Below are 27,093 nucleotides of genomic sequence, written 5' to 3'. Positions count from 1 at the left end.
AGGTTTTACTATTAGACAGGAAACAGAAATACAGAGAGGAAGAATGAGGGCAATAAGTCTCTCTAAATATCCCCTTCAGTTAATCGTCTAACAAACAGATTATGTCTCTAGAAAGGTGGTGCAAGGCGAAGAGCCGGCAGTGCTTGATTGACAAGCCATGGTTTCTGGTCTCGTGGCTCTATATTGGATGACCCAGGCTGATTAAAAATGCAGTATGCAGGGAAAGGAATAGGAAGGGGAGAGGAAGGGCCGGGTCAGGCCAGACCGGAGCCTCCAGGACGGGATGATAAAAGGCAGTGGTGGCGCCACTTCATGGTTACTATCTCCACCTGTCCATCTGTAGCCGCTACTGGCAGCACTCAGAGGATGGCAACACACAGCACTGCCTTTGAGAGATAAGGAAGAAAGAGACACACATTTTACAGTACACTCACAAATAGAGGAGATGCTGTAGTATGATCTGGCTTAATAAAAGCAGTCTCAAGCCAAGGTTTTAGCATTTGGGGAGTCGTCTATCTGCAGGCGAGGTGAAACCACAGGACTCTCCAAAAGTACCCATTTGTCTATTAGGCACGTGTGTGATTGGGCCCTTTTTCTTTTAGCCAAAAGTGTCAGAGCTGGGTCATAATAGCATGAGTTCTCTAATCGTTATCATAAAAGTGTCTATACTTTGATGAATGTGATGTTTTCACACCCTCAATAGCAATATTTAGAGTTTTTATTCAGAATCAGTTTTTTTCACTTTTTTTTTCCCAGCATGATATTTACTTAGCTATCCACAGTATATTTTCTGACACCTCTTGCCCTGACCACAAAGTTACTGTGAAGCATACGAAACAGTGAATAATTTATCACCTGGGTTTCTGTCAGGCTTCTTTGAGCCTGGTGATGATGGCAACAACAGTGGCTATGCTTTTGGGCCATAGCTCTCCCCTCCCTACCTGTCATATAATGTGCTAATTGTTGATACTGACTGACTGCCTGACTCAGCTGCTCTCTTGGGACTTTGAGGCCCATGACAGGCCAGCCACAGTTGCTTCGTGAACAGATCTAATTGCTCAGGGAGAGGGGTCAGAGTGAAAGCTTTTGAGCATCAGGCGTTTGGTAAAGAGAAACCATGGCACCATGACTGGGTCAGTAATTAAAGAGAGGCAGAGAAAGGGGGGGGTAAGTGTAGTCTTGGGTGAATGAATGAGCTGTCAGTCAAATACACCTTGAATGATATATAATGACTAAGCTATCCCAGTCTGTCAGTATGCCAGCACCTATCTGCCAGAGTAATACTCAAAAGAGGAAAGCGAGAAGAGGGGAAAGCGAGAAGAGAGGAACGTGAGAAGAGAGACAGGTGGTGCAGTCGAGAGGGAGCCTGGCAAGTATGGCAGGTCAAAGTAGAGAGAGGAGAAATAAAAGACTAACAAAATGAATCTTTAAAAAATACAAATGAAATAGATAAAGCAGAGTGAAAAGCGAACAGAGCATACAGCCCAGACAAGATGGCTATCCTCTGTCCACCATGCAGCCAGCTCTCCAGATCTATCAGATTGTTAGCCCCTTATCTATCACTGGAGATCGGCCTGTCCGGTCCCTGGCCCCAGGCCTCAGGAGCTTGGGCTACATCAATACCTAGGCAGCCTTTGTTCTTTTTCTCACTCCCTGCTTCACTGCTCTGGCTAACAGGCCACCGGCTACCGGCCTTCAGCATAGCAGAAAACCTCTCTCTCCACAGTCAATAAAGACTGTGACACAGATGACTCTGTTCTCGGCGGTGTAGGGATGATTGTTTTTCTCCTAATATTAATATGCAAGTGCATAATCATCAGGGTGGTTATTAAAGAAACAGACAAAAAAAATATATTCTTTAACGAGGCATTTATTTATGAGTTGGCTGGAAATCAGATTTTAGGAACCATAAGCTTATCTTTGTTATCAACTATCATAAGCAAATAGCTTGTGAGTGGTGTTACTGATTGAAACTTTTGGATGTATTTTTTTTCTGCCATTGGTGGTAAGAGATGGGCGTTATGTTTATGCAGTATTTTCATTTATTTATGATTTTCAGTACTTACACCGTTCTGAAAATAAATATAGGCACATACACAGGCAGTAAACACACACAACATGCATAGCATCTTATTACAGTTATAGACTTCACCCATCCCTCACCCCCTAAAAAAAGCCCCAACAAACAGCATAAAAATATCAATATAATTTAAATTGTAATACATTTTCTGGACAATTAATTGATAGGAAGGTCATGGATAAAATAAGTAGATGAAACTGTCTGTTTTGGCTAATCAAGCAAATTAAATACATAGAAAATCAAAATACTTCATTACATTGCTTACACATTGATGCGTAATGTATACATAAATCTTGCCATATAGAAGTCCTGCTTAAAATGCTGCACATAAGGGGCTAGTAGATGCAGAGATATTAGGTGGAGAGATACCATAACATTAATGGTATGGAAAAAACTCGTGAAAAGAAATGTAAATGTATATTGTCTCACAGTATACATGATCATATTGCCCTTATTTTTCATTAACATCCACAGCTTTTCAATCACAAATTTTCCATCACCAGGCAATAGGAAAGGCAATCCAATTGCTTTACAGTGGCATAGAAATAAATTAAAAATAAGACATTAAGAAGACATTAATATTGCATTTAAAAGACAATAAAAACGGAAATAAAACCAAAATCAAGCAAATACAAAAATAAATAAATCGTTAAAGATTAAAAAGAACTTCCATATTTATTTTATTGGAGAGCAGCAGCAAATATTAATGTTCTAAGACCTGATTTAAATGAGCTGACAGTTTTAGCAGACCTCAGGTATTCAGAGATGTATTTAGGCCTGAGACCATTAAGTATTTTATAGACAAGTAATAGGATTTTAAAATGTATCCTTTGACACACAGGGAGACAGTGCAGTTATTTAAGGACTGTTGTAATATGCTCCGCTTTCTTGGTTTTAGTGAGGACTCTGACAGCAGCATTCTGGATAAGTTGCAGCTGTCTGGTAGATTTTTTTCTTAGACCTGTGAAGACACATTTATACAAGTTTAGCCTGCTGATAATAAACACATTAACAAGTTTTTCTGTATCTTATGAGACAGAAATCCTTTCATTCTTATTATGTTCTTAAGGGGATAGTAGGCTGATTTTGTAATTGTCTTTATGTGGCTGTTGAAATTTAGTCCATAACTACACCAAGATGTCTGGATTGATTTGTAGATTTAGGTGTTATGGATTCAAGGTGAGCCCTGACTTTTAATCTTTAGCCTGGTTAGACTCTGGACTTGTGTATTTTTCAATAAAATACAGATGGTATGTTTGGCCTACAAAAGGCTGAGAGTCTCCATTTTCTTCTGTGTCATTCTGAGTTCTTTCTGAAATCGTCCAAGAATGCATAATTGGAGCCGCAAAGGCATTATGGCATGATAATTATGGTCAAAATATTCAGTACATTCTTCCAAAATCTCTAAATTTCTGTACAATCCCAAATCCAATGGAATAGGTTACCACATTCTGACCCACAGTTTACTGAACTTCTGCAAATCATTTTCCATTCCTGTTTGATTATTTCTAAATTATGACACCATCTTGTTTGTGTATTCACTGATTTTTCTTTAAATCCATCCATAAAAAAAACACAGTTATTTCTACTGGGCCATACATTCAGACTCTTCTCTTGAGTCAATTGCAATAAGTTTGCACCATAAAAAAAAAAAAACTTGCTGTCTATAAAATTGCATCGATATTCTGTCTCTTAAGAGCCAGTATAACCCAGTATAGTTCAACAGCACCACAAATTACAGCTTCCAAAATTACCATTCAAGTAAATCAACAACCTCTTGAAACAATTCAATAAAAAAATGAACATTATAATCCTTGGGAGGGAGGGGGAAGGGAGGATTTATTGCAGGCCTGTTGTATCATTCTATATTAGTTTTATCTAGGTGTACCTAATAAATAGTCAAATGATTGTATGTGTCACAGCAATCCTTTTGAATTTATGGTACAGTATTTTATGATTATGTATCTGACAAATAGGTTCTATTATAATTAATAATTTCATAACACAGCAGTGATGTGGAAATTGGATGATGATTACAGGATTGAATAAAATATTGAACTATTAATGCGATAACAAGCACGTTTTGAACGGGCTCTGCACTACAGCACGCTAACACACACACACACACACACACACACACACACACACACACACACACACACACACACACACACTATCACACGGATACACAGGATTGTGTCTTTGCTTGACCCATGCAGACCACAAGTTCCACACACTGAAGCCTGGCCACATCTCTAGCCATTGGCCCCACACACACACACACACACACACACACACACACACACACACACACACACACACAGACACACACACACACACTGGAAACCTGATTTAGCCAGTCCACCAACTAATTCAGAACATCAATAATTAATTAGGGAACAGCTATTGGCCCCAAGGGTCAGAGAGCAAAGGGAGCAGGGGGGGGGTTAATCTATCCATGTCAAAAGAGATAGATACACCTGGGTAGATACCTATAGTATAAAAGACATCCTGCATCTAAAACTTCATGATTTTGTATAGTTTGGTTTGATGCACGGTATTGTTTTGGCCACAACTCTGAAAACTCACTATTGTATTTTTATCTGGTCCTTCAATTGTAGTCAATTAACATGAATCATCAACAATTTCAAAATAAATATTGTGGTGGGCATTCTTCATTATTTTCTGACATGAACTTGATTAAAGAATATTATTTAGATATTTTTCCAATTTCATAAAATTAATCAGTTCTGTGATGAAAACTTATTTCAGTCAAGAAGCAGGTTGTGAAATATTTTTAGAATGTATATTTTCCTAAAAAAAGAAATCATGAGAGAGGTTTTTTGTTTCAGAATGATGTCTTATACCTCTAAACCCCCATCACTCCTATTCATCCTCTTTTATACTTTTCATCTGCAAGTTCTTCAAAATTAGAATGTTTTCAGTCAACCTGTTTTAAATACACCATAATGTTTTTGTTTTCCACTTTTTCCAGTGCTGTCTTCTCCTGGTCTTCTGTTGATACAGTTTAAGTTTCTGTAGGTGGCGCCTTTTTCTCTGTCTGTTTAGCCATGGTGGCGGCTCCCTCTAACCAATCAGTCCTTCCAAACATATTCTTTTTAACAAAAACAACTATACACACAGTGAGCACTACTGCAGAAGCAGGTGTAAGAAATGTGCAGACCTTATAGTTCGTTAGGAGGTGTGTGTCTTGTGTCTCTCTCTCTCTCTCTCTGTGTGTGTGTGTGTGTGTGTGTGTGTGTGTGTGTGTGTGTGTGTGTGTGTGTGTGTGTGTGTGTGTGTGTGTGTGTGTGTGTGTGTGTGTGTGTGTGTGTGTGTTTGAATAAAGACAGGAGCACCTCCTGTGCTCCAGATGTGGACTTGACAAGTTTATTAGCCATTCTTGTCTTAAACCAACCCCATCCCTGAGGTGGGAGATGGAGAAGGGACTGATTCTACACATTAGGCCTCATTCTCCTCGCCTGCTTATTCAAGCCTACAAGAGCCCCATCTGTCTCTGGGTCTCTCTGTCAGTCTCTCTCTCTATAGCACACACACACTGATTCACTCTTTCACTTTACTCTACACTTGCTTTTTCACACACACTGGCATGCACCCATATGCCCATGTGAGAAAAAGACAAACATGAGATTTTGTTTTCTTTCATTTCATCTTTCTCTTTTATTCACCAGTTCTTGGTCTTAGAAAAAGCAGACTAGCCCTGAACAGTAGTTGTTGTCCAGTCATCAATCAAATTTAATTTATTTGAGCATAAAACAACTCTATTCAACCCACATGTATTGGTATTGGCTGTGAAAGACCATATCAATGAAACCATAATGACTCAAACGCACTTCCATGAACTATTTGTCAGTTATCATTTTCCTTCACAGGCCTTTATGTAAAAGGCTAATGGTAATATGTGATTCACTGCCCTGTTTTGACTACTCAGTCAGCTTTTACATGCTGATATCCCTCCCCGATAGCTGTGTCAGTGTCATATTTTATAACGCTGGAGGCTTTGGTTATGATGTTGGACACTAGCACAAAATATTGGCGGATGTCAGCTCCCAAATATCAATATCATCATTGGAATTACCATCTTATAACCGTGTGTGTGTGTGTGTGTGTGTGTGTGTGTGTGTGTGTGTGTGTGTGTGTGTGTGTGTGTGTGTGTGTGGGTGTGGGTCCGGGTGTGTGTGTGTGTGTGTGTGTGTGTGTGTGTGTGTGTGTGTGTGTGTGTGTGTGTGTGTATGTGTGTATGTGTGTGTGTATGTTCTCTCAGCAGTGCCCCCAGGAAGCCCAGGCCCAATCACGCGTCATGAGTCATCAGACAGCCTGGCGTCGGACCACAGTGGCCAGGACGATGAAGAGTGGCTCTCTCAGGTAAGACCTCTACCTTAAGAAACATTACGGTGACGGTGATTGACATTACCTGAAAATCAGTGAAATCACAACCACAGTTTAGTGGCTGTTGTCTCAGTCATAGGTTACTTTGTTGCTTGGCGAGAGTTTGATTCGGACTGTGATTGCCCAGTTATTTTTAACATGTGTTCTTTTCATTATGATGTGAAAACCAACCAACTGGTAATTCTACAAAGAGATGTCCTAGTAGCCAAAATTTCCATACTTTCAAAACCAATGTACAACATAAATCTATTATTAAATGACTGAGGGCATTTAGTTTTTTTAGTGATTTGTCTTAGGTTTAAGTCCATAAGATGAAAATCTATTTTTGTAACACTTATTATTGATTAGGGTCCAGCACATAATCAAACAGTGAGGTAACGGGGGCTAAGCACAAAGGTACAAGTTCATAAAGCAGATTTTTCTTCATTCTATTTTATTCATAAAAACAGTTTAATGACCTGTTTTTTGTTGTTTGTTTTTTTGTTTATTTTTTGTGAAACTATCATCCTTTCAAACTGATCAAGTGATTTACCCATGATTTATACATTTTCCTTTCTGCACAACAATGGTATGGGCTGTTCTACTGTGGCAGCAGCTCTTACAGATGTGTCAGATGAGTATATCTTATTCTTTATCAACAATTTTTATGAACCAATTTTGGACAACTCCTTAAGAATTTGGGAAGACAAAACTGTATTTTGAAAGTGACAGGGACAAACTCTGCTCCCAGGAAAACATTTGTTGTTTAATTCAATATTAAAGCTGCACCAATCAATGTTTGTTTACAAAGAGCCAGTAACTACAGAACTAAGTAAAAGTTTTAGGCACTAAAAGTAAAGTGAGGATGCTTTCAGAAATAATGCTATGGATAGTTTTTACTTATCAGTTAACTTCATACGAAGTGCTCGTTGTCATGCTGCAGAATGACTTTAGGACAAACCAAACACCTCCCTGGTGGTAGTGCATGATGGATAAGAATCCAAACATTAGTGTAAATTTTATTAACGAAAACTATGATTAAATATATAAACACGCAACATGGCAGGAGAAAAAAGACGATACTAAAATATAGATATTTTTGCTGACGAAAAGAGAGGAGATAGCCAACAAAATCCTGCACACTGTCTAACTTGCAATGATAAATTTATTTATGATGTTTCGGTACTAGACCTTCATCAGGCAAATTCCCTTCCCACGCACCTGTCTCATGAAATAGATTTGCAAATTGTTCTCCTGTTCAGAAAAAAGAGGAGATTAAATTACAGAGAGCGTTTTTTCAAAAAAAAGATAAAATCTAAATGTCCTTATTTGAATGGCTGTGCTGCACATTTCTCTTCAAATAATTTTTCTGGTGATTCTGCACACCAGCAGCGCACCCGTGTACGCACTGCAAACTAGACTGGACCTAGCTATGCACTTCAATGCCATGGCTGTAGGAGATCGGATAACATACAGTCAAGGGAAAAGAACATGAGGTCAACAAAACGGGTTGACATTTGGACCCACTTCAAATATAATGCCACTGAGAGAAAAAGTGCATGTGTAGTGTGTAGTATTGTCAGCAGAGAAGCTCTGCAGCCTCAAAATCAGAGGAACTACAAACCTGAAGAGACACCTCTAGGTGCACCAAACAGAAATTGAGGTAACCTAATGTTAAGATGTTAAATGACGTTACTTTAATTTTAAAACCATACTAAGCCATTCACTCGATTCAGTCTTCAATTCATTCTACTTTTACATGAACTTGTATATTTATATTTGCGCATACAGTAATTGGATGTCAGTTCTTTGTTTTGATACACATTTATTCTGTGTTCTTGTTTGCTCAAATAGGACTACTTACTTTGTGGCTTCTTCCTAATCACAAACGCCATTCCAAATTGTGCTAAAATGATCATAGTACTTGGTCAACGCATGTTAGAAAAATCCACTACACACAACCTTTGAGCTTAGTTAACCCTCATAGCACTTATCTCTGGTGCCGGCAGGTAACCTACTACATTTTCAACATCAATAATTCCACTGCATACATAATTGATTGGTTAAAATGCACCCCACTTAGCTTGCAGAGGCTGTAGATCATATCTGCCATGATAGTTTGCCAGGAGCAAAACTATCCATTGCACTAACCTGGATTTTTGGCGACTTCCTGACAGAACAGTGGTAGTGATGCATTCTCCAGTGGTTGGAGATGTAACAGTAGAGCTCTTCATACCGTAGCATGTACCTGGGATGTTTTGGAAGTAACTCTTTCTGCTGAAAAATTTCAAACTATAAATGATTTTTTATAAAAGGACCCTACCAAAATCAAACACAGGTTTCTAAATCAGTTATACATGGTAGTTTGTTTTTATTCCAGTCCTTCCAACATATTCAGAAAGACTAGGACATATCAAACATAATAGCTTGGTAGGTTTAGAAATGCTAAATATATATATAGGCTTGGTTTAATTAGTGGCCAAGTACTACCTTGTTGATTTCATTATATCGCATCAGTGGCCTTCATTACATTATCAGCAGGCATTTGGGCATTGGGTTTGGATTTAGGATTGATCTTCCATCCTGTAATGAAATGTGAGGTTTGTGACCATCCATGTCACTGCGTCAGCTCACTGCAGTGTTGTGCCATTTGCTGCCTATCAGTGCTACTTACTCTTCAGCTAGCTGTCAAGGGACAACAAAACCTCACGTTGTGTAATCCACCTCAGGTCTCTACAACTCATCTATCAATTTTGATATGATGGTAAGGGTGTGATGAGGATCATAGAAGCTGATGGTTGGTCAAATTTTTCAAGATTCAATTCTTTCCTAATAGATTAATAAATGTGTTCTAGGCCGTTGTGCATGACTATAGTCATTATTTGTCCCTAATTATAGATTATTGTTTGTTCATTGTCAATGTACTGCTGCACTTCGTTTTACAAGTTAGTAAGTATTGGACACAGTGAAGGAGAACAGACAGAAGCAAGTTGGGAATGCAGAGGTGTTTGAAACAGCATGACAAATAATTCCGGTTACAAATAAGATATGAGAACAAAAAAAAACAAATGATAAAGTATATTTTTATACACATTTTCCCGAATAGGTTCTGTGACTGCCAAAGATGCCACCTAAACTTAATGGTTTTAAACTGATATTGGCTATGCTAACAGAAATATTGGTAATTGTTCTGTATAACAGAAATAAAAACTCATGTTTATTGTAGCCAGTTATGATGTGTTCTGAGTCTCAGGATGACAAGACAACCGGTTAACAATGCATCAACAACAGCTCGTAAATGTGAATCTGAAATATTAGTTTTAATACATATCCCGACAGCCTTAGTACATACTTTGTAAATGCTTTTCTGATCATCTAACAGCATCTGAAACTGACTTTCAAACGGCAGAATCTGAGGAGGACTGAGTCCAACAGTTTTTTTAACTTTCTGAAACAGACAATGACACCCACTTCACACGGTGATTGGCCAGGAGTGCAGAGGTGTGATTGTGCTGCAGTTGTACATCAGTATAACAACACATTGTCCCAAAGAAGAACTGCATCCTTACAGTGGGAAATGTGCTTACCACTGCCTTGGTGTTGACCAATGGGATGTTTTTTAGGCAACAAATGTTTTGCCCAGCGGTTTGCACAGGCAACATCAGTAACCAGTGCAGAGAGGGTAACATAATCTAGACTGTAAGAGCAAATCTGAGGCAACATGTCAGATGAGATGGGAGTGGGAGGGGAATCAGGGGTTGACACTGGACTGTAACATCTGGACCTTCCATCCCGCAGCAGAGAGCGCCATGGCAGCTGTTCAGCTCTGCGGCTGGGCGTGACATTGATGGTGTTAACTGGCAAAACACACACACACACGCACGCACACACACACGCACGCACGCACACACACACACACACACACACACACACACACACACACACACACACACACACACACACACACACACACACTCACAAAGTGACAATCTTCCTCCCTCCTTCTGAAGCCTAATTTGCACAGCTGTGACAAACCACAAACAGAGGCTTGAGAAAGTATTGAGTCCTCATCCCTTTTTTCAGACTTTATTGTGTTGTAGATTTAATTGTAAATGGATAAAATTGCATATTTTTCCCATTAATCAACATTCAGTAAACCATAATGACCAAGTGAAACATATTTTTAAAAATTTTTGCAAATTTAATAAAAATCAAAACTGAAATGTTTCATTTGCGAAAGTATTCAGACCCTTAAACCAATAATTTGTAGAAGCCACTTTGGCGGCAGTTACAGCTTCAAGTCTTCTTGGGTAAGGCTATAAAAGCTTTGCGCACCTGGATTTCGGCAGTTTATCCCATTTTTCTTCACAGATCCTCTCAAGATTTTACACATTGGATGGGAATTGTCTCTGAATTGCCACCTCGAGATCTCTCCTCAGATGTTCAGTGGGGTTTAAGTCTGGGCTTTGGCTGGGCCACTTGAACAGTGAGAGACTTGCCCTGAAGTCACTCCTGTGTTCTGTTGGCTGTATGCTTCAAGTCATTGTCATGCTGAAAGGTGAACTGTTGCCCCATTCTCAGGTCGTGTGCACTCTGCAACAGGTTTTCTTCAATGACCACTCTGTATTTGGCTGCACTGATCCTTCCCTCAATTCTAACCAGTCTCCCTGTCCCTGCCACTGAGAAGCACTTCCATAGGATAATGCTGCCACCACCATGCTTCACTGTAGGGATGGTATTAGTGCTGCTGAGATGGTCGCACTTCCACCAGGTTCTCCCATCTCTGAAGAGACCTTTTTATGCTCTGTTAGAGTGTATGTTGAGTTCTTGGTCATATCCCTGACCAAAGCCCTTTTTGCCCAGTTGCTCTGATTTAGCCCAATGGCCAACTCTAAGAAGAGTCCTGGTGGTTCCAAACTTCTTCCATTTCACAATTATTGAGGTCACTGTGCACTTCAAGCTTTAGAGATGGTTTTATACCTTTGCCTTGATATGCCTTGCCACAATTTTATCATGGAGGTCTACAGAGAGTTCCTTGGATTTCATGCCTTAGTTTTTGTCCTGATGTGCAGTGTGAATTGTGGGACTTTATATACACAGATGTGTGCCTTTATAAACTATGTCCAATCAATTGAGTTTGCAACAGGTGGACTCCAGTCAGGTTCTAGACACATTTAAAGGGCTAACAAGATGTACCGGACCACAATTTGGAGTTCCACAACAAAGGGTCTGAATGCTTCTCTAAAAGTGAGATTCAGTTTTTTATTTTGAATAAATTTGCAAAAAATTCTGAAAACATGTTTTCGCTTTGTCATTATGGGTGATTCAGTGTAAATTAATGGGCAAACGTGGCACTCTATTCCATTTTAAATTAAATGTACAATGCAATAAAGTTTGCAAAAAGTGAAGGGGCCTGAATACTTTCTGAAGCCACTGTATATCTAAACATCTACAGTATATGCATATATGTGTGTATAAACAGACACAGAGAAGAATTAGGAGAGTGTGAGCTCTCACTTTTGTCTGAGATGTTGGCACCTGGCAGCCAGAACGGAGCGAGACTGTGAGCTGAGAGCTAGACTGAGGTGAGAGACAAATGTGTACAGAGTAAAGATAATGAAATTTGAACAGTGGGACATCAAGAGATGCGTTAAGTGCTGCAGGGAGTTGAAAAGTCAGAGTTAGCGTGGGAGAGCAGTGAAAAGTAGGAGCCAGGAGATGGTTAGTTGGTAAATTCAAGGCAAAGAGGGGATGGAGAACAGAGGAGACAGTAATAGTCTGATGTTAATGAGTCACCCACTCCGTAGCCCTCTCCTATCCTACTTTCAGCCAACATTAGTGCCAGTCAGCTCAAGCGCCCATGGACCACCTGCCATACCAGAATACCATCTTATTTTCTCAGTAGGCCTCATCTCATCCTCGCTGCCATTCTGTTGCTAGTGTCACACTTCTATTAATCCTATGGGAAGGCTTTTTATCATGCCGCCAGCACTCCAAACCGCAGAAGACCTTGACGAGATCTGACATCATCGTCAGACTATGAGTGGTGCAGGAGCAGAGCGAGCTTTTAGTTGGATGTCATGTAACCAAGTTTATCTGAGTATTGCATGTGGTGTTTGAGTATTGACACACAGATTAACACCAAACCAAAATGTCACATTCCTCTGGTAGCTGCCATAATTTTTTGTCCTTAACCAAATGCTGGTGAATTAGTAGAGGAACTTCAGCATTTTTAAAGAGTGATAAAAGTGTTTTTTTCTTTTTTTTTTTTTTTTTAAATGGACATTCACAGTCTCCAGAAAATTAATCCTAATAACTTTGGCAATCCCCTGACTTTTCCTCCTGTGTCACTATGAGGCTGACATTTTTAGTTTTGTAGTGTGTAAAGAGCTATTGGATGCATTACCATCAACTATGGTACAGCTATTGATGGCTGTCAGACAATGGATTCTAATGACTTTGTTGATCCCTTGACTTTTCCTCCAAGGCCAGGATAAGATTGAGATTTGTAGTTTTGACTGACATGCCTCAACTGTTTTTGAATGGATTGCCATCAGATTCGGTTCATACATTACATTCATGCTCCCCTCAGAATGAATTCTAATAACTTTTGTGATCACTTAACTTTTCATCTAGCACTGCCATCTGGTAAAAATTTCTTTATAATTTACAAATTTTAATTGGTCTAGAAATTTGAAGGTATTCGGTTATAAATCAGTCTAATGGCTCTCCCATCAGCCTGTGCTGTACTTCGTCTATTGCTCATTAGCAAATGTTAGCATGCTGACATGCTAAATTAGACCACTAACAAGGTAAACTTTACCTACTAAACATCAACATGTTAACATTGTCATTGTGAGTGTGTTATCATGCTGATATTAGCATTTAGCCCCTTGTGCCTAAGTACAGCCTCACAGCTTGGCTGTAAATTCTTAGTTTGGTTTATTTTAGCCTGCCGATATTCTCTGCCTATAATCTTGTTTGGCCAAAAAATCACAAGAACCAAGAGTTTATTGAAAATGTTGGCCAGTTGTGTTTCATAAGTCGTATACTTTCCTCAAAACCTATACCTTTGTATTCTCAGGTAGAGATTGTGACCCATACAGGGCCCCACCGGCGGCTGTGGATGGGCCCCCAGTTTCAGTTTAAGACCATTCACCCTTCAGGCCAGACCACAGTCATCTCCTCTTCATCCTCAGTGCTTCAGTCCCAGGGCCCCACTGATGTCCCACAACCCCTCTTGGATTTTGACACAGACGACCTGGACTTACACAGCCTCAGGTACTTTGAAACTATCAAAAAATAATGCACCCAGGAGTGTTGAGGCTCAGTTGCATTTGGCTAGATACTGATGTAGAAATACACTCTAGGTTAGCACTGTAAATCATTAATTCAAGGGGTTTACAAAACTATGGCATTAACCATTTATGAATTACAGCCATTTTTATACATAGCCCCTCATTTTAAGAGACTCAAAAGTAATTGGGCAGTTGACAGTTGATCAGTGTCATGGCCAGGTGGGGCTTGCTCCCTCCTTATTTCATGACAAATTAAGCAAATAAGAGGTCTGGAGTTGATTCCAAGTGTCGAATTTGGCTTTGGTAGCTATGCATGGGAACTCTCAATATGTGGTCCAAAGAGGTGTTGATACAAATCAAAGAAAACGTCATTAGGCTGAAAAAACAAAACAAACCTATCAGACAGATGTCAGAAACTTTAGCAGTGGCCAAAACAGTTTGGTACATTCTTAAAAAGAAGGAATGCACTGGTGAGGTCAGCAACACCAAAAGGCCTGGAAGACCACAGAAGACAACTAAAGTGGATGACTGCAGAACTCTTTCCTCAGTGAAGAAAACCCCTTCACAACATCTAGCCAGGTCAAGAACACTCTGGAGGAGGTAGGTGTATCATTGTCATAGTCTATTATAAAGAGACGCCTTCATGTATGTAAATACAGACTGTTTACCACAAGGTGCAAACCACTGGTAACACTCAAGAACAGAAGGGAAAGATTAGACTTTGCCAGAAAAAATCTAAAAAAGCCTGCCCAGTTCTGGAACAAGATTCTCTGGACACATGAAACCAAGATTAACTTGTACCAGAATGATTGGAAGAGAAGAGTATAGAGAAGGAAAGGAATAGCCCATGATCCAAAACATATCACATCCTCTGTCAAACATGGTGGAGGCAGTGTTATGGTGTGGACATGTTTGGCTGCCAGTGGAACTGGATCACTGGTATTTATTGATGATGTGACTGCTGATAGAAGTAGCAGGATGAATTCTGAAGTGTGTAGGGCTATACTATCTGCTCAGATTCAACCAAATGCTGCAAAACTGATAGGACAGTCCTACACTGTACAGATGGATAATGACCCAAAACATACAAGTGAAAGCAACCCAAGAGCTTCTCAAGGCAAAGCAATGGAATATTCTTCAATAGCCAAATCAGTCACCGGACCTCAATCCAATTGAGCATGTTTTTCACTTACCTAAGACAAAACTGAAAGACCCACAAACAAGCGACAACTGAAGGCGGCTGCAGAAAAGGCCTGTATCTCAAGGGTGGAATTCAGCATTTGATGATGTCCAAGTTTTCCAAACTTTAGATAGACATTGACTGCAAAAGAATTTCATGGAAGCAATAAAAATACTCTTTATATTTATAAGTATGTTGGTTTATCCAATTACTTTTGAGCCTCTGAAAATGAAGGACTATGTATAAAAATGGCTCTAATTCCTAAACGGTTAATGCAACATTTTTGTTAAACCCCTTGAATTAAAGCTGATAGTGTACACTTTAATCACATCTTGATGACTTTGTTTCAAATCCTCTGTGGCGATGTACAGAGGTAAAATTACAAAAATTGTGTCACTGTCCAATTACGTATGGCTCTAACTATGTGTATAATTGTATATTTTTAACAGATTAGGAGTTGGTTGCTCTAATTTGCCGGAAATTATTGTTATTATACTATTCTGATAATAATAGATTTTGCCAAAATTATCACTCTAGTGCCTTACACTTAATCACTAAAACAATAACCTAAATCTTGGTTCCTGGGATCAAATCCAGTCAAACAGGCATGTGAGGCCCTAAGATGATACTTGTCTATTTTTTTGTACTATTTTTGTGTTGTAATAATGTACATAGACTGTATGTGTGCAGGATCCAGCCAGTACGTTCAGAGCCAGTCAGCATGCCCGGCTCAACAGGGCTGGTGGCTGATCGTCAAGGACAGTCCAATATCATGGACACAGGATCAGGTAGGAAACTTCAATTGTTTACTCTACTCTATTTGAATACCCCCTCTTCTGCTCTGTAATACAGGTCTTTTATTTCATCATTCTCCTACCTGTTTTATTCTGATGTAGTTCATTCTGCTCCCTCTATGTTACTTCACTGAAATCTCTCATTGTCTAAAGTTGTCAGGTAAATTGGGTGGTATTTTATTGCGGTGTGTCAAATCATTCATATCAGTTGATACTCTCAGAATCGGTTGTGGCCCTGTCTATGCAGTCAATGTTTGAGCCATGTTCGGCAAACCTTCATTCACACTCAACAGTATGAAGAGTTGAAATAAATGTTCCAATACCAGAAAAATAACATTAAGATTTTTGTCAAATCATAGACTTTAGAAGTAGGTAGCTATGTAACATTTTCACTTCCTGTCTTGACCTCTCTCAGCCACAGTAACTGATAATTGAAGACTCAGGGTTACAATACAGTATACAATAATTATTATAGTTGTACCTTCTCACCTTTTTTAAATACTATAACCTAAGTCATTTATTCATTCATATGATGACCACATTGGATCTTCCGCTGTGACGCTCTATACAATTGTTTCTTTTTGGAATAAGTGACAGTAGGCTAGCAGCAGACTCTAATCTGCCATTTGAGCATACAGTACACTGTGCTTTACCTTAGAAGAAAATGTTGAACCAGTTCCAAAGCCAAAGAGGTACATTTTAACAACAAGGAGCCAAGACTTTGTTAAACTGGAAAATTTGCATCAAATATCATACAAAATGACAAACTGATTGAGGTACCTGCAAATATTTTCCTTGTTGAGAGATTATTGAGAAACTTGACATTGACATTGACATTTCCCACATTTCCCCTTGTTCAATGACATTGAACAAGTGGGAAATCTCAAAATATTTGGTGTGCTCATTTGCACATGGCTTATCTCACTTGTTTTTTAAATAATTTAAAATTACAATTTAATTTCATTTAAAATCTACAAAACATCCTCAAATTTGTCACTTTCTTGTGAAATGTTCTTAATAGTACATTTCATTTAGAAAGTAGCTACACAGAGAAATAGCATTTATGTAGGAAAACAAAAATCTTTAAATATGATTTAGATATTCCTATACTGTGCATATTAGTAACTAATCTAACTACTATTACCACATACGTACTTTGTAACTGTAGTGCTGTAGTGAAATGGAAATGATTTTAATGGTAAAGAGATTTTCTTTGTTATTGTCTAACACCAGCACAATCCCATACAAGTGGATTATAAGTAGTCACTCATTTACACTAGCCATTCAGCACCTTTGCTATGTCCCACCATGCAGCAGTGTGGATGTTATGTTGCATCCCCTTTGTTTTCATTCCTACTGTTATGTGCACTGTACCTTATTGTGTAACAAAATATACAGCGGTTGTTTGAATAGGCCTAAAAAAGTCTATCCTACGTTAGACAGGATTGATTTGGTTTCAACTGATTTTGAACAGTATGTGACCTTTAATATGGTTATGATGTTAGGCTAATCCAATCAGACACAGATGAGTGGATTTCCCCTTTAAATATGTCTTTTACTCTCAAATTGTAATGCTGTTACATGGGTGAATGTGTGTGTATGCATAGTATGACTGATGCAAGTGAGGGAATCATCACTTATTGCGTGACATTATATCCTGTTGTCTTTTGTTTGATAAAAGAGATAGAGGAGTGACTGTGGCGTCTGTGGCATTATCTGTTGTGTCTTGTGACAGACGTCACTCATCTGATCTGCCCTCACAGTAACAGATAGACACTTGAAACTCTTCACTCAGGTGTCAAGAAATATTTACAACTCGTGTCACAAAAAGGTGTGCCACAACTAGTTTTACATGTCTGATAGTGTCTTTTTCTTCTAGAATACATACCCACATACACAGGTATACACAGATAAATGTAGATATGATTTGACCTTTATTTAATTACCACGTTTTCTTTTCAACTGGACACATTTCTGTCATTCATCCACGTATTTATATATTTATACAGAATTGATGCAGTGCATATGGTTCAACATTTTGTTCAAATCCAGTAAATTTTTTTTCTTTTTCTCCATGCGAGTTTTGTTTTCCTAATTTTAATTTGGAGTCTGGATTATGCATGGACAATGAATGCTATTAAAATGTATTATTTTAAATGTGCCTTTATGATGCATTAATAATCCTAAATTAAAAATTAAAATTTTATACATGCCTGCAATTAATCTTTAACTGATTACATTAATGATACATAAATGATTACATTTTATAGTGAAATCAGAAAATTTATTTTAAACTGTAAATGTTAAAACAGGAGGCAAATGAAGTACAAGATGGGATGCAACTGGCAGAAATGTACAGCAAGTAAATGAAATAATATTTTAAGAATACCTTTTAGGAATTGGTAATAGTTTAATGTTTGCAATTTCTGACACTTTCCAGACTCCATAAATATCATCACAAAAAGAAAAACACGGTGGGAAACACTGGTTTTCATTCCTTTTTTCCTTATTCGTGTAATGTTAAACATACCTGGTAGCATGTAAATTGAATACCTTGCAGTATAGACATTTCCAAACATGCATGTATGCATTCTGAAATGAATGCATTCTCTTTGAAGAAATCTTTGGAACACATTCAGTTTCAATATTCTTTAACAAATTTTGGTAAATTGTGAAATTTGTGGATCTTACCAGCTTCATTTGAAAACATATTTGCAGCCTTGTTTGGGCTCCAAAAGTCTTGCTGGTTGTACCCTGGTAATGTGAGAATGAATGGGGCCTTGCAGAAGCTGTTTCATTGGAAAGGCTCTGCTGAATTGTAAAGAAATAGAACAGTTGTGTTTTGACCAGTGGGATAAAACCTGTTCGCTTTCGCCTTCACCTGTTAAACTACAGCACCCACTGTGTCTAAGCCTTTGACCCTTCCCTTTCTTTTTCCTGCACCTCCATCTGTCTTCCTCTGTTTGCCAAGTATCATATCTGCGGTTCTTCTGTCTCTAGCCAGTGTGTTTTTCAGTTTTTTTCACTGGTTCAGAGCAGAGAGAGACAGGACGACAGAGCCAGGCCGAGGGATGGAGGTGATGCTTATCTGTGTGTGTGTGTTTGTGTGTTTGTGTGTTTTTCTGTGTGTATGTGTGTGCATAAGGAGTGTTCAGTGTTGTGTCCTGCCACTGCCATGGCGCCGCCTCTTATCACACACATCACCTTTGTCTCATCCTATGAAGAACAAGGCTGTGTGTGGCAGAACTTACCAATATGAGTTTTAAAGGCTGATAGCAAATTTTTTCGGATCAAAGGTGCAGGCAATTAACACATCTTTAAATCTGATCCGTCTCACAGTAAGATGTGAAAGTATTTGTATGCGTTTCCAGTTGTGCTAAGAAGAATATGGGGAAAGCTGATAACGGACACTAAGGTGTGGAATTGAGGTTGATACATTTCTGAGCATGATGTAGCTCTTCAGTTTTAACTGATAGTAGATTTTCAAGGTTAATAGCGACAACATTTTTGGGCTGGAAGCCAGCAGACAGATTTTTTTGCCAATATTTTGTATCTTCAATTTTTTTCATATTTATGTCAGTAAATTCCATGTGTAATGATTCCTCTTTTATATTGTATGTATATAGTGTCACATAGGGGTGTGCGAGAATTAAATATTATCATATATCAACTAGAAGCGGAGTCATGATATGATATGATATGATGTGATCCTGTCATGTCATCAGAGTTTTTATGTAATACATGACATTTTAAAGGTGTTCATTGCATTAAGCATACATGTTTGTATTCTTAATCTCTCATACATATATGATATATATATCAGGACAATACTGTATAGAGATATTGCGAGGGGGGCATTAATTAATATTAATTTAAGATATTCTTCCCAGCCTTAGTTTTAGGCGCAAACCAGTGTAGCTTTGATTGATTTTACAATATGTAATCTTGCATCATATCCATAATATTAGGGGTGAAAACTGACCATATCTGACTTTTAGCAATTACCACTTATTTTGGCTCTGACTGTTTGTCACCCACACCAAATATATGTCTGATAGTACATTTTAGTCTTCCCTTACAAAAAAAGCACACATGAAATGCATACTCTCACATTTGAAATATTGTAGTCTGTGGGAGAAATATCTGAAAACCATATGTGCTTTTATCATGTGAGTTTTCATCACATGTGTAAAGTCCACAAACCACGTGTGCCAATGTGAATTTCTCACATGTGAAGTGCTGTTTCACGCATAATAAACCATGTGTCTGAATGTTAAATAATCACGTGAATTATGTTTCACTTGTGAAAGTGAACATGCTAAATAAAAAAGATGGCAAGGCCAAACAATCCTACATGTCCGTTTAGCTCTTATAATTGAAAATTAAAGTAAAAAGGATGTAGTCTGATAACATAAATGATTTATTTGTCATAAAACATAGTGAATACAACTCCCTGTGTAATGCGGACCAGATCCGGATTATTATATGGATCTGCACCAGATTGTAAAAACTCATAGATCTAAACACTATAAATATGTCTGATGGTTTACATCAAGGCCCATACATAATTTCCTGAGAAACTGAAGAAAATGACGAAAAATGCTCTATCTCACAATGTTAAGGAAAGTGATAAAAAAAAATAAAAATTCGTGGATCTACCCCTTTAACCGGATCCGTACAAAAATGTAATGGGTACTTCCCTGGTCGATGCCCCATCCCTCCACCAAGTTTGGTGCATATCGGTTTAGTACTTTTTGTGTTATCCTGCTGACAAATAACCAACAAACACACACGATGGAAAAACATAACCTCCTTGGCGGAGTTAACAATACATTTTTCACATACTTCAAACATGTTTACAGACAGATGTGCCTCTATGGTACTTCATTACATTTGAAATGCTGTTTCACAGATAATGTTATTTGTAAAAATCTGTCACTCACAAAACTATGCAATGAAAATAATGTTTTCGCAGGTGAAAGGCTTCAGAACCACATACGGCTAATTCATGTTAATTTGTGTCTAAGAAACAAGTGAAATGTGTTTCACCTTCATCACTAAAAAGAAGTACTAAAAAGAAGTACTGTTCGTGTACTGGTATCTACATGTACAGTGCACAAAGTGTGACACAAAAGCCTTTGGCTGACTCATGTTTTCTATAAGAATAAAAGTGTTTCCTTCTGACTCCTCAGGCCCAGTGAGGCCATAAAGCTGCAGTTCTCCCTACAGTGACTCACTTACAGTCAGTCAGTCTCCCCAGTGTCTGCTTCCATCTTATCTCGGCCCATACACTCTTCTTATCTCTGCCTTCCCTGAGGTGATGGGACGCCGTCTCCATGACACACACGCACACACGCACACACACATGCACACACACACACACACACACACACACACACACACACACACACACACACACACACACACACGAAAAGACACACTATATGTTGTACAGTGCTTACACTCTTGCTTTTCTTGACTCAGCACAATTGTCTCTATGAGTTGCCTGATACCAATGCTACTGTCTCACTTTTCACCATCTACAATATACAGGATCAATATGAAGCTGTTATCAATACCCCCTACCCGCCTTTCTGGGGTGTGTATGTGTGTAGAGGCGGTTTCAATCCCAGCTAGACTACACAGTGGTATTTCGTGGCCCAGGAGGTCATATCAAGAAAGAATGAAAAGGAGACAGACCTGAAACAGAGATAACACAGCAAGACTGAAAGAAAGAGTATTTAATCTTACCTGTGTGTATGTGTGCACACTGATAAATCTTCCAGTCCCCCTCCACACTACTGTAGTTGTGTTTTGACTCTGCAAAGAAAGCCACCCTGCTCCAAAACAGGAAACAACAACCTCTGTAGTGTCAGCCAGTTTGTTGTTGTCATCTTCAGCATGTGTGTACGTATGTCCCTGTTTTTGTTGCCACATCTTTGCCTGGATGTTTGTCTCCATCTGTATGCATGTGTGATTTATCTGTGGCGGTGAATCAGTGATAGTGTTAGCTGGCGGCAGAGCAGAGCAGGCAGGACGAAAGGGAGCTGGCTTATCACAACACACTGAAGACACTTTGTAGAGCTACTGGACTTTAGCACTGGTGTTTGTGTGAGTTTGTGTGTTGGGGTTAGACCAATGAGCTGGTCAACATCTCAGGTAAATATAAGCATCTAAAATTCTCAGGAAAACAGTGAGTTTTTGACAGGTGTGTGTTTATCTCAAAACTTACATTTCAGAAGCTTCAATCAAAAAGTGCGAGTTCAGCCACCTAAAATGAGTATTAGTTAAACCCTGATGTGAGTGTTTTTCTCTGCTTGACTTGTAAGCATACAGACATGTTTGTGTACCGTATATTTGCCCTTGTGATTTCAGTCTAGTGTGTCAGTCTATAAACAGCATCCTGTAAAGCAGGGAGTTAATCAGTGCGGGATCAGCAGCTCTCAGCCATTAGCCACATCCACCTCACATTATCACAGCTCAGTTACCTCCCCTGTCAGTGTGTATATGCGAGCATCTGCATGTGCTGGGGTTGTCGGTTTCAAATAAAAATCAAATGTCTTAGTGGTGTTGTTCCACAACGACCCTTCAGAACTGCTTCAGTGCCCCGTTGTCATAAAGTAGAGTCACTATGTCTCTAGAACTTTACTGGGGGGACTAACATTTGTGCATAACACATTGGGTGTTTTGATTATGGTCGTGGAGAACAATGTCTCACACGATGCTCCAAAATCTCCTAAATACTGTATGTTCAGTTCAGTTTATTTATTTATTTTTTGCTTCAATCCCAATGCAAGTCCTTTAATATTGGGTCTCTGGTGATACCAAGTCTGATCCAATACTTACCTTTACCTAGCTGTTGATTAAATATGTATCTGACACATTGAAATAACAGGTACTAATTCTGATACACCTTATTTCTTACGAGCTACTTGATTCAAATACAGGAGGTCTTTGTTCAGAGTACCAGGTTTTCAAGCTTAAATTATTATCTGATATGTATCAAAGTTCAGCTGGGAGAACGTGACTCCTGACTCCTGATATTGGCGTGATCCTATAGGGAAAAGAGGTATCACTTTGCTGTATTTGTTAGAACTACAAAAAAGCTCTCTGCTCGCAGTTGTACAGTGGTGTTACAGAATTGAGCTTCTTCCCTCGCAAAAAAATTTGACGAGTGCAGAAACCAGCTTGCAGACTGTACACAAGCCTGACAATGTTTAAGTTTACTTTTAGCCTGTCATCATGTTACTCGCGGATTAGTCTAATATTAATTAGCGACAACTAATATCACCTGACACCAGTGACATTTGTCATTTTAACTGCTGTTGGCTAAAAATGAGCAACGGCTAATTAAATCTTTGCTAATAAAAAGAGAGAGGAAAACATTAAAGATTTTTTAAAGTCTGAGTTTAGTGGCTGCATGTACTTTGCAAACATCTATGTGTGAACTAAGAGACAGTGCATGGTCGTGCCTCAATATATATATTTTTTTCATATTCACAGAATCTAGTTTTCACGTTGATATGTCTTGAAATGCTGTACTGTAGAGTCTGATTATGGTAAAGGAGAGCTGTGCCGCAACAGTAGCAGGCTGAAGTTGACAAAGCAGTAACATTCATTAAAGAGAGGATCAAATTTATATCAGAATCAGAAAAACTTTATTAATCCTCGCAGGGAAATTGCTTTGTTACAATTGCACAACACACAGTTAGGAAAGAGGAAGTAAATAACTTAAAAAGTAAAAACTTCTATAATATAGTAATACTAATAAATAGATATTAAGTATATAGAAAAATGTACAAATGCAAACGCGTAAAAAGTAACGTGCGAGGTAGAATCGCCAGGCCTCTTTAACATTACCATACAGCAAGTCAGGGGTCCTGTCACATCTGGTAGTGTAGTCCACAAACTGAGTGAAATTGGGGAGAGTCCTGTCCAGTTGAAGTCCCCGGAGATCATGAAGAAAGCACTGGGGTGCATAGTCTGGAGTCTCGCGGTAACAGAAAAAGGGTTAGTGGACGGTTTTCTTTGTCTGGGCAGGAGCAACGTTCCTTTACAGTAATGTGACCATGGTGGCACCATCTGTTGTTAATAAAAGCGGCAAGCCCGCAGACTCTTTTCTTTCCGATCTCAGATTTATTCTTGTCTGCCAGAAACCGTCTGAAAGCCGTCAATGGTAGCGTCACATTTGATTTGCAGAATGGGGATCAACATTCACGTGATTTTATTGACATTCGCCTCACATTTCAATATTGACATTTTCTTTGATGGCCTTTTTGTTTGTGTGTGTGTGTGTGTGTGTGTGTGTGTGTGTGTGTGTGTGTGTGTGTGTGTGTGTGTGTGTGTGTGTGTTTGTCTTTATTTTTTTAATTCAAATTAGCACTGAAACAATTACATGATTAAAGGATTAAAGCAACAGAAAATAAACAAAAAAAATAAAATAACTGAAAATAACTTTAAGTGGCCCTAATTCAGATAAGTATGACTCTTCAGATGTCCTCAATAGTGTATAAAAACTAGTAGTGTGAGAAAAAATTTTCAAAAGTCCAAAACATGCATTGGTCATATGCACAGTGTAATTTAAAAGTACACGATTGGTAGTCAATGAACTAAAACATGCACAAACACTAGAATGTTTCCGCCATTCTTTATGTGAATGTGTTTATGCATGCATGCACCTGTTCGCATCACCAACACAGTGTCCCTTGTTCTAGTGACCCACCAACCCTTTACCATCATCAGCACCACCCTAAGGCGAGAAGGGGATTTCCCCTGTGCTATTGTTCTCACAGAGGCTGGAAGAGAAAGAAAGAGAAGGCTATAAATGACTGAATAACAAGATGAGGATAGAGGGTTTGAACCCCCCATCACACACAAACTTACACAGACACACACTTAGCCTGCCATATTCCCCTCCCTCTTCTCTCCTCCCCTTCATACCTGAGCAGCCATTTAAAAGACTAGGCACCTGTGCTGTGGTATTCCGTCTCTATTTCTTTTTCTAATACACACATACCACAGTAACCTATACCCTACAATTACCTCCCTGTCTCATAAAGGGCCCTTGTATTTTTGTGCTATAGTGGCCACACTGACAACAGTGATTATGCAGGCCAGAAAGATGCCTGGCCATCCGATCTCTTCCTTAAAGACAAATACCCTCATTTCCCGTGACCCCTCTCCCCACCCTTCCATTCCTCCTCTACTGATGTTATTTTCATCAATAGGTACCTTTGTCACCTTGCTGCCTCTCTGCCCCTCCACCCATCCTGTCTATTGCATCAGGGTGTGTTTGGTGACCTGTTGGCTGGTGACAGGACATAACAGCATCTCTCTACAGTCATTCTCGCTCCTTTTTTGTTTTTGTCATCAACACCAATCAGGCAAAGGGAACCACCGAGCTGTCATCAGGAAGAAGAAGGGAGAGAAAAGTGATCTACTGGCAAATGTGAATAAAAAAGGAAGCAAAGTAAGGACGAGTAACACAAGTGACACATTTAACTATGGTTTGCCTTCTGGCCCTGGAATTCCTGGAATATCTTCAGGTGGTCTGAGATTTGCATTCCAGACAGAGATCAATTTCTCTATGGGAGTCAGAGAAGAACAGAGTTTGAAAGTCAGAAGTGACTTTTGTAGCTCTATTAGCCAAAAAACTGGGATTGCTCTGGTCCTAAGTGGAATATTAGGGAATTTCTTAATTCCCCCGAGGAATACTCTGGAGAAAATGTGTTGTAAAGTAAAGCACTGCTACCTAAACACAATGCAACCTACACCACTACATAGCCCCCCCCCACCCAGTATACACTCCACTGCACACACAGAAGAGGGATTCTAATAGTCTGTTTAGCAGCAGTTTGGAACTATTCACAAGGAGTCACAGTAACATATACCTGTGGACCACACGTCAGATCTAAGATATTTTTAGGCTACATTTTAAGATTTTATTACAGACGGCTGATGACAGGAAATGAGGGAGAGAGAGATGCAACAGTGATCCCCAAACCCTTTCTCCTAAAATGATGTTTCTATACAACTAAACTGCAACAGCAAATATGTTTTGTAGGAGTTATCGTGACCAGATTGTGTTTTCTATTAACGTAATGATGATATGTGGTTCATTTATGTATTTCACAAATTGCAAATGTGTTGATATTGATGACTCTGTTGTGAACCTTGTAAGCACACCTTCCAGCTGAAACACGTCCTGGTGACTTTGCTGCCATTAATTCATTAATTTAAAAAAAAAAAAAAAAACATTGCCTCTGAACATAATCCAGCCAGCGATTATGAGTCCTACAAAGCATATTTGCTGTTGTAGTTTAGTTATATACAAATGTAATTTCTAGGAAACAAGGGTGGATCCCTGGACAGACTCGAACTGAGGATGTTATGGCTCACGGTCAGCGTCTTAACCACTAAGCCACCTTGGCACCCCTGATGCGATACATCTGAAATGGAGTCAGTTATAGTTGTCTGCTCCAACATCGTGTGAAAGGAGATGTGTTTTATTGCACCAGCCATGTTACAGTCATTAGAATCAAATGAGCAGCATGGTCCCTAATTTAACTGTTATCTTGCCAAACCATTACATACAGTTTACTTTACTTTTCTGAAGAAGCTATCAGAACTTTTTAGACCACATCACACCGGTCCACTTTGTCAATAGGGCTGGATTAAAAAAAAAAACAATATTCCAATTAATTGCAATTTTTATTTGAATGATCTAATATGGATTCTTAAATCCCAATTCTGATCTTTGCATTTGCACCTTTTCTCAGTATCAACATGTCCATCTGCTCAAATTATTAGTTGTATGCAGTGGTTACATGGTGTTAGTTGTTCAATTAGGGCACATGATGTGTAAAATGTCAACTTGGTGGAAATTCAGTTATTACAATGTGCACTAAAAGGTTGTTTTAAGTTAAAAAGTCATGTAGATGATTAGCCATATCAAGTCAAGACATACCTGTAAACTGTGACGTGACTAATTACAGTCTATGCGGACCTGCTGCAGTTTAAGGGTCTGTCACGAGTCAGGACAGTTAGATAGTTAGAGATCTCATCTACAAAAGGGGTAGCTTGAACTAAAGACTCGGAACCTTGATCTGAGCTCCATTTGTGTTTGTTGAAGAGATGTTATCTCTGCCTATGAGATGTGAAGCCATGGAAATGGACTGAACAGTGTGTGAAGTCTGCTTTCTGTAGTATTTCCCTGGTGGGTAGCTAACACTAGCTAACAGCTGTCTGCAAATATCAGGCTGATGTCTCTTCAACACAAACAGTGCAGATGAATTAGTGAGCAGACTTTCTGTTTCTGCCTTGTCTGTGCTCACAGTAATAATTAAAGTTGAT

The 27,093-nt window shown here is 38.9% G+C and overlaps 1 protein-coding gene across 5 annotated transcripts in view; it reads left to right on the top strand.

Annotated features, from left to right (window-relative positions):
* The window catches only part of bcas3 (BCAS3 microtubule associated cell migration factor), a 391,310-nt gene that overhangs the window by 129,476 nt on the left and 234,741 nt on the right, over positions 1-27,093 (top strand). For 3 of the 5 annotated variants that reach the window (XM_040130736.1, XM_040130741.1, XM_040130739.1), the window contains 3 exons: positions 6,366-6,466; positions 13,554-13,750; positions 15,623-15,735. In XM_040130736.1, coding sequence (XP_039986670.1) covers positions 6,366-6,466; positions 13,554-13,750; positions 15,623-15,735 — 411 coding nt within the window. The remainder of the gene's footprint in view (positions 1-6,365; positions 6,467-13,553; positions 13,751-15,622; positions 15,736-27,093) is intronic. The other 2 variants (XM_040130737.1, XM_040130738.1) reach the window with 2 other exon arrangements.

Source organism: Xiphias gladius, chromosome 7 (genome assembly GCF_016859285.1).
Source record: "Xiphias gladius isolate SHS-SW01 ecotype Sanya breed wild chromosome 7, ASM1685928v1, whole genome shotgun sequence".
Lineage (NCBI taxonomy): Eukaryota > Metazoa > Chordata > Actinopteri > Istiophoriformes > Xiphiidae > Xiphias > Xiphias gladius.
This window is presented reverse-complemented; position numbering and strand designations above follow the sequence as displayed.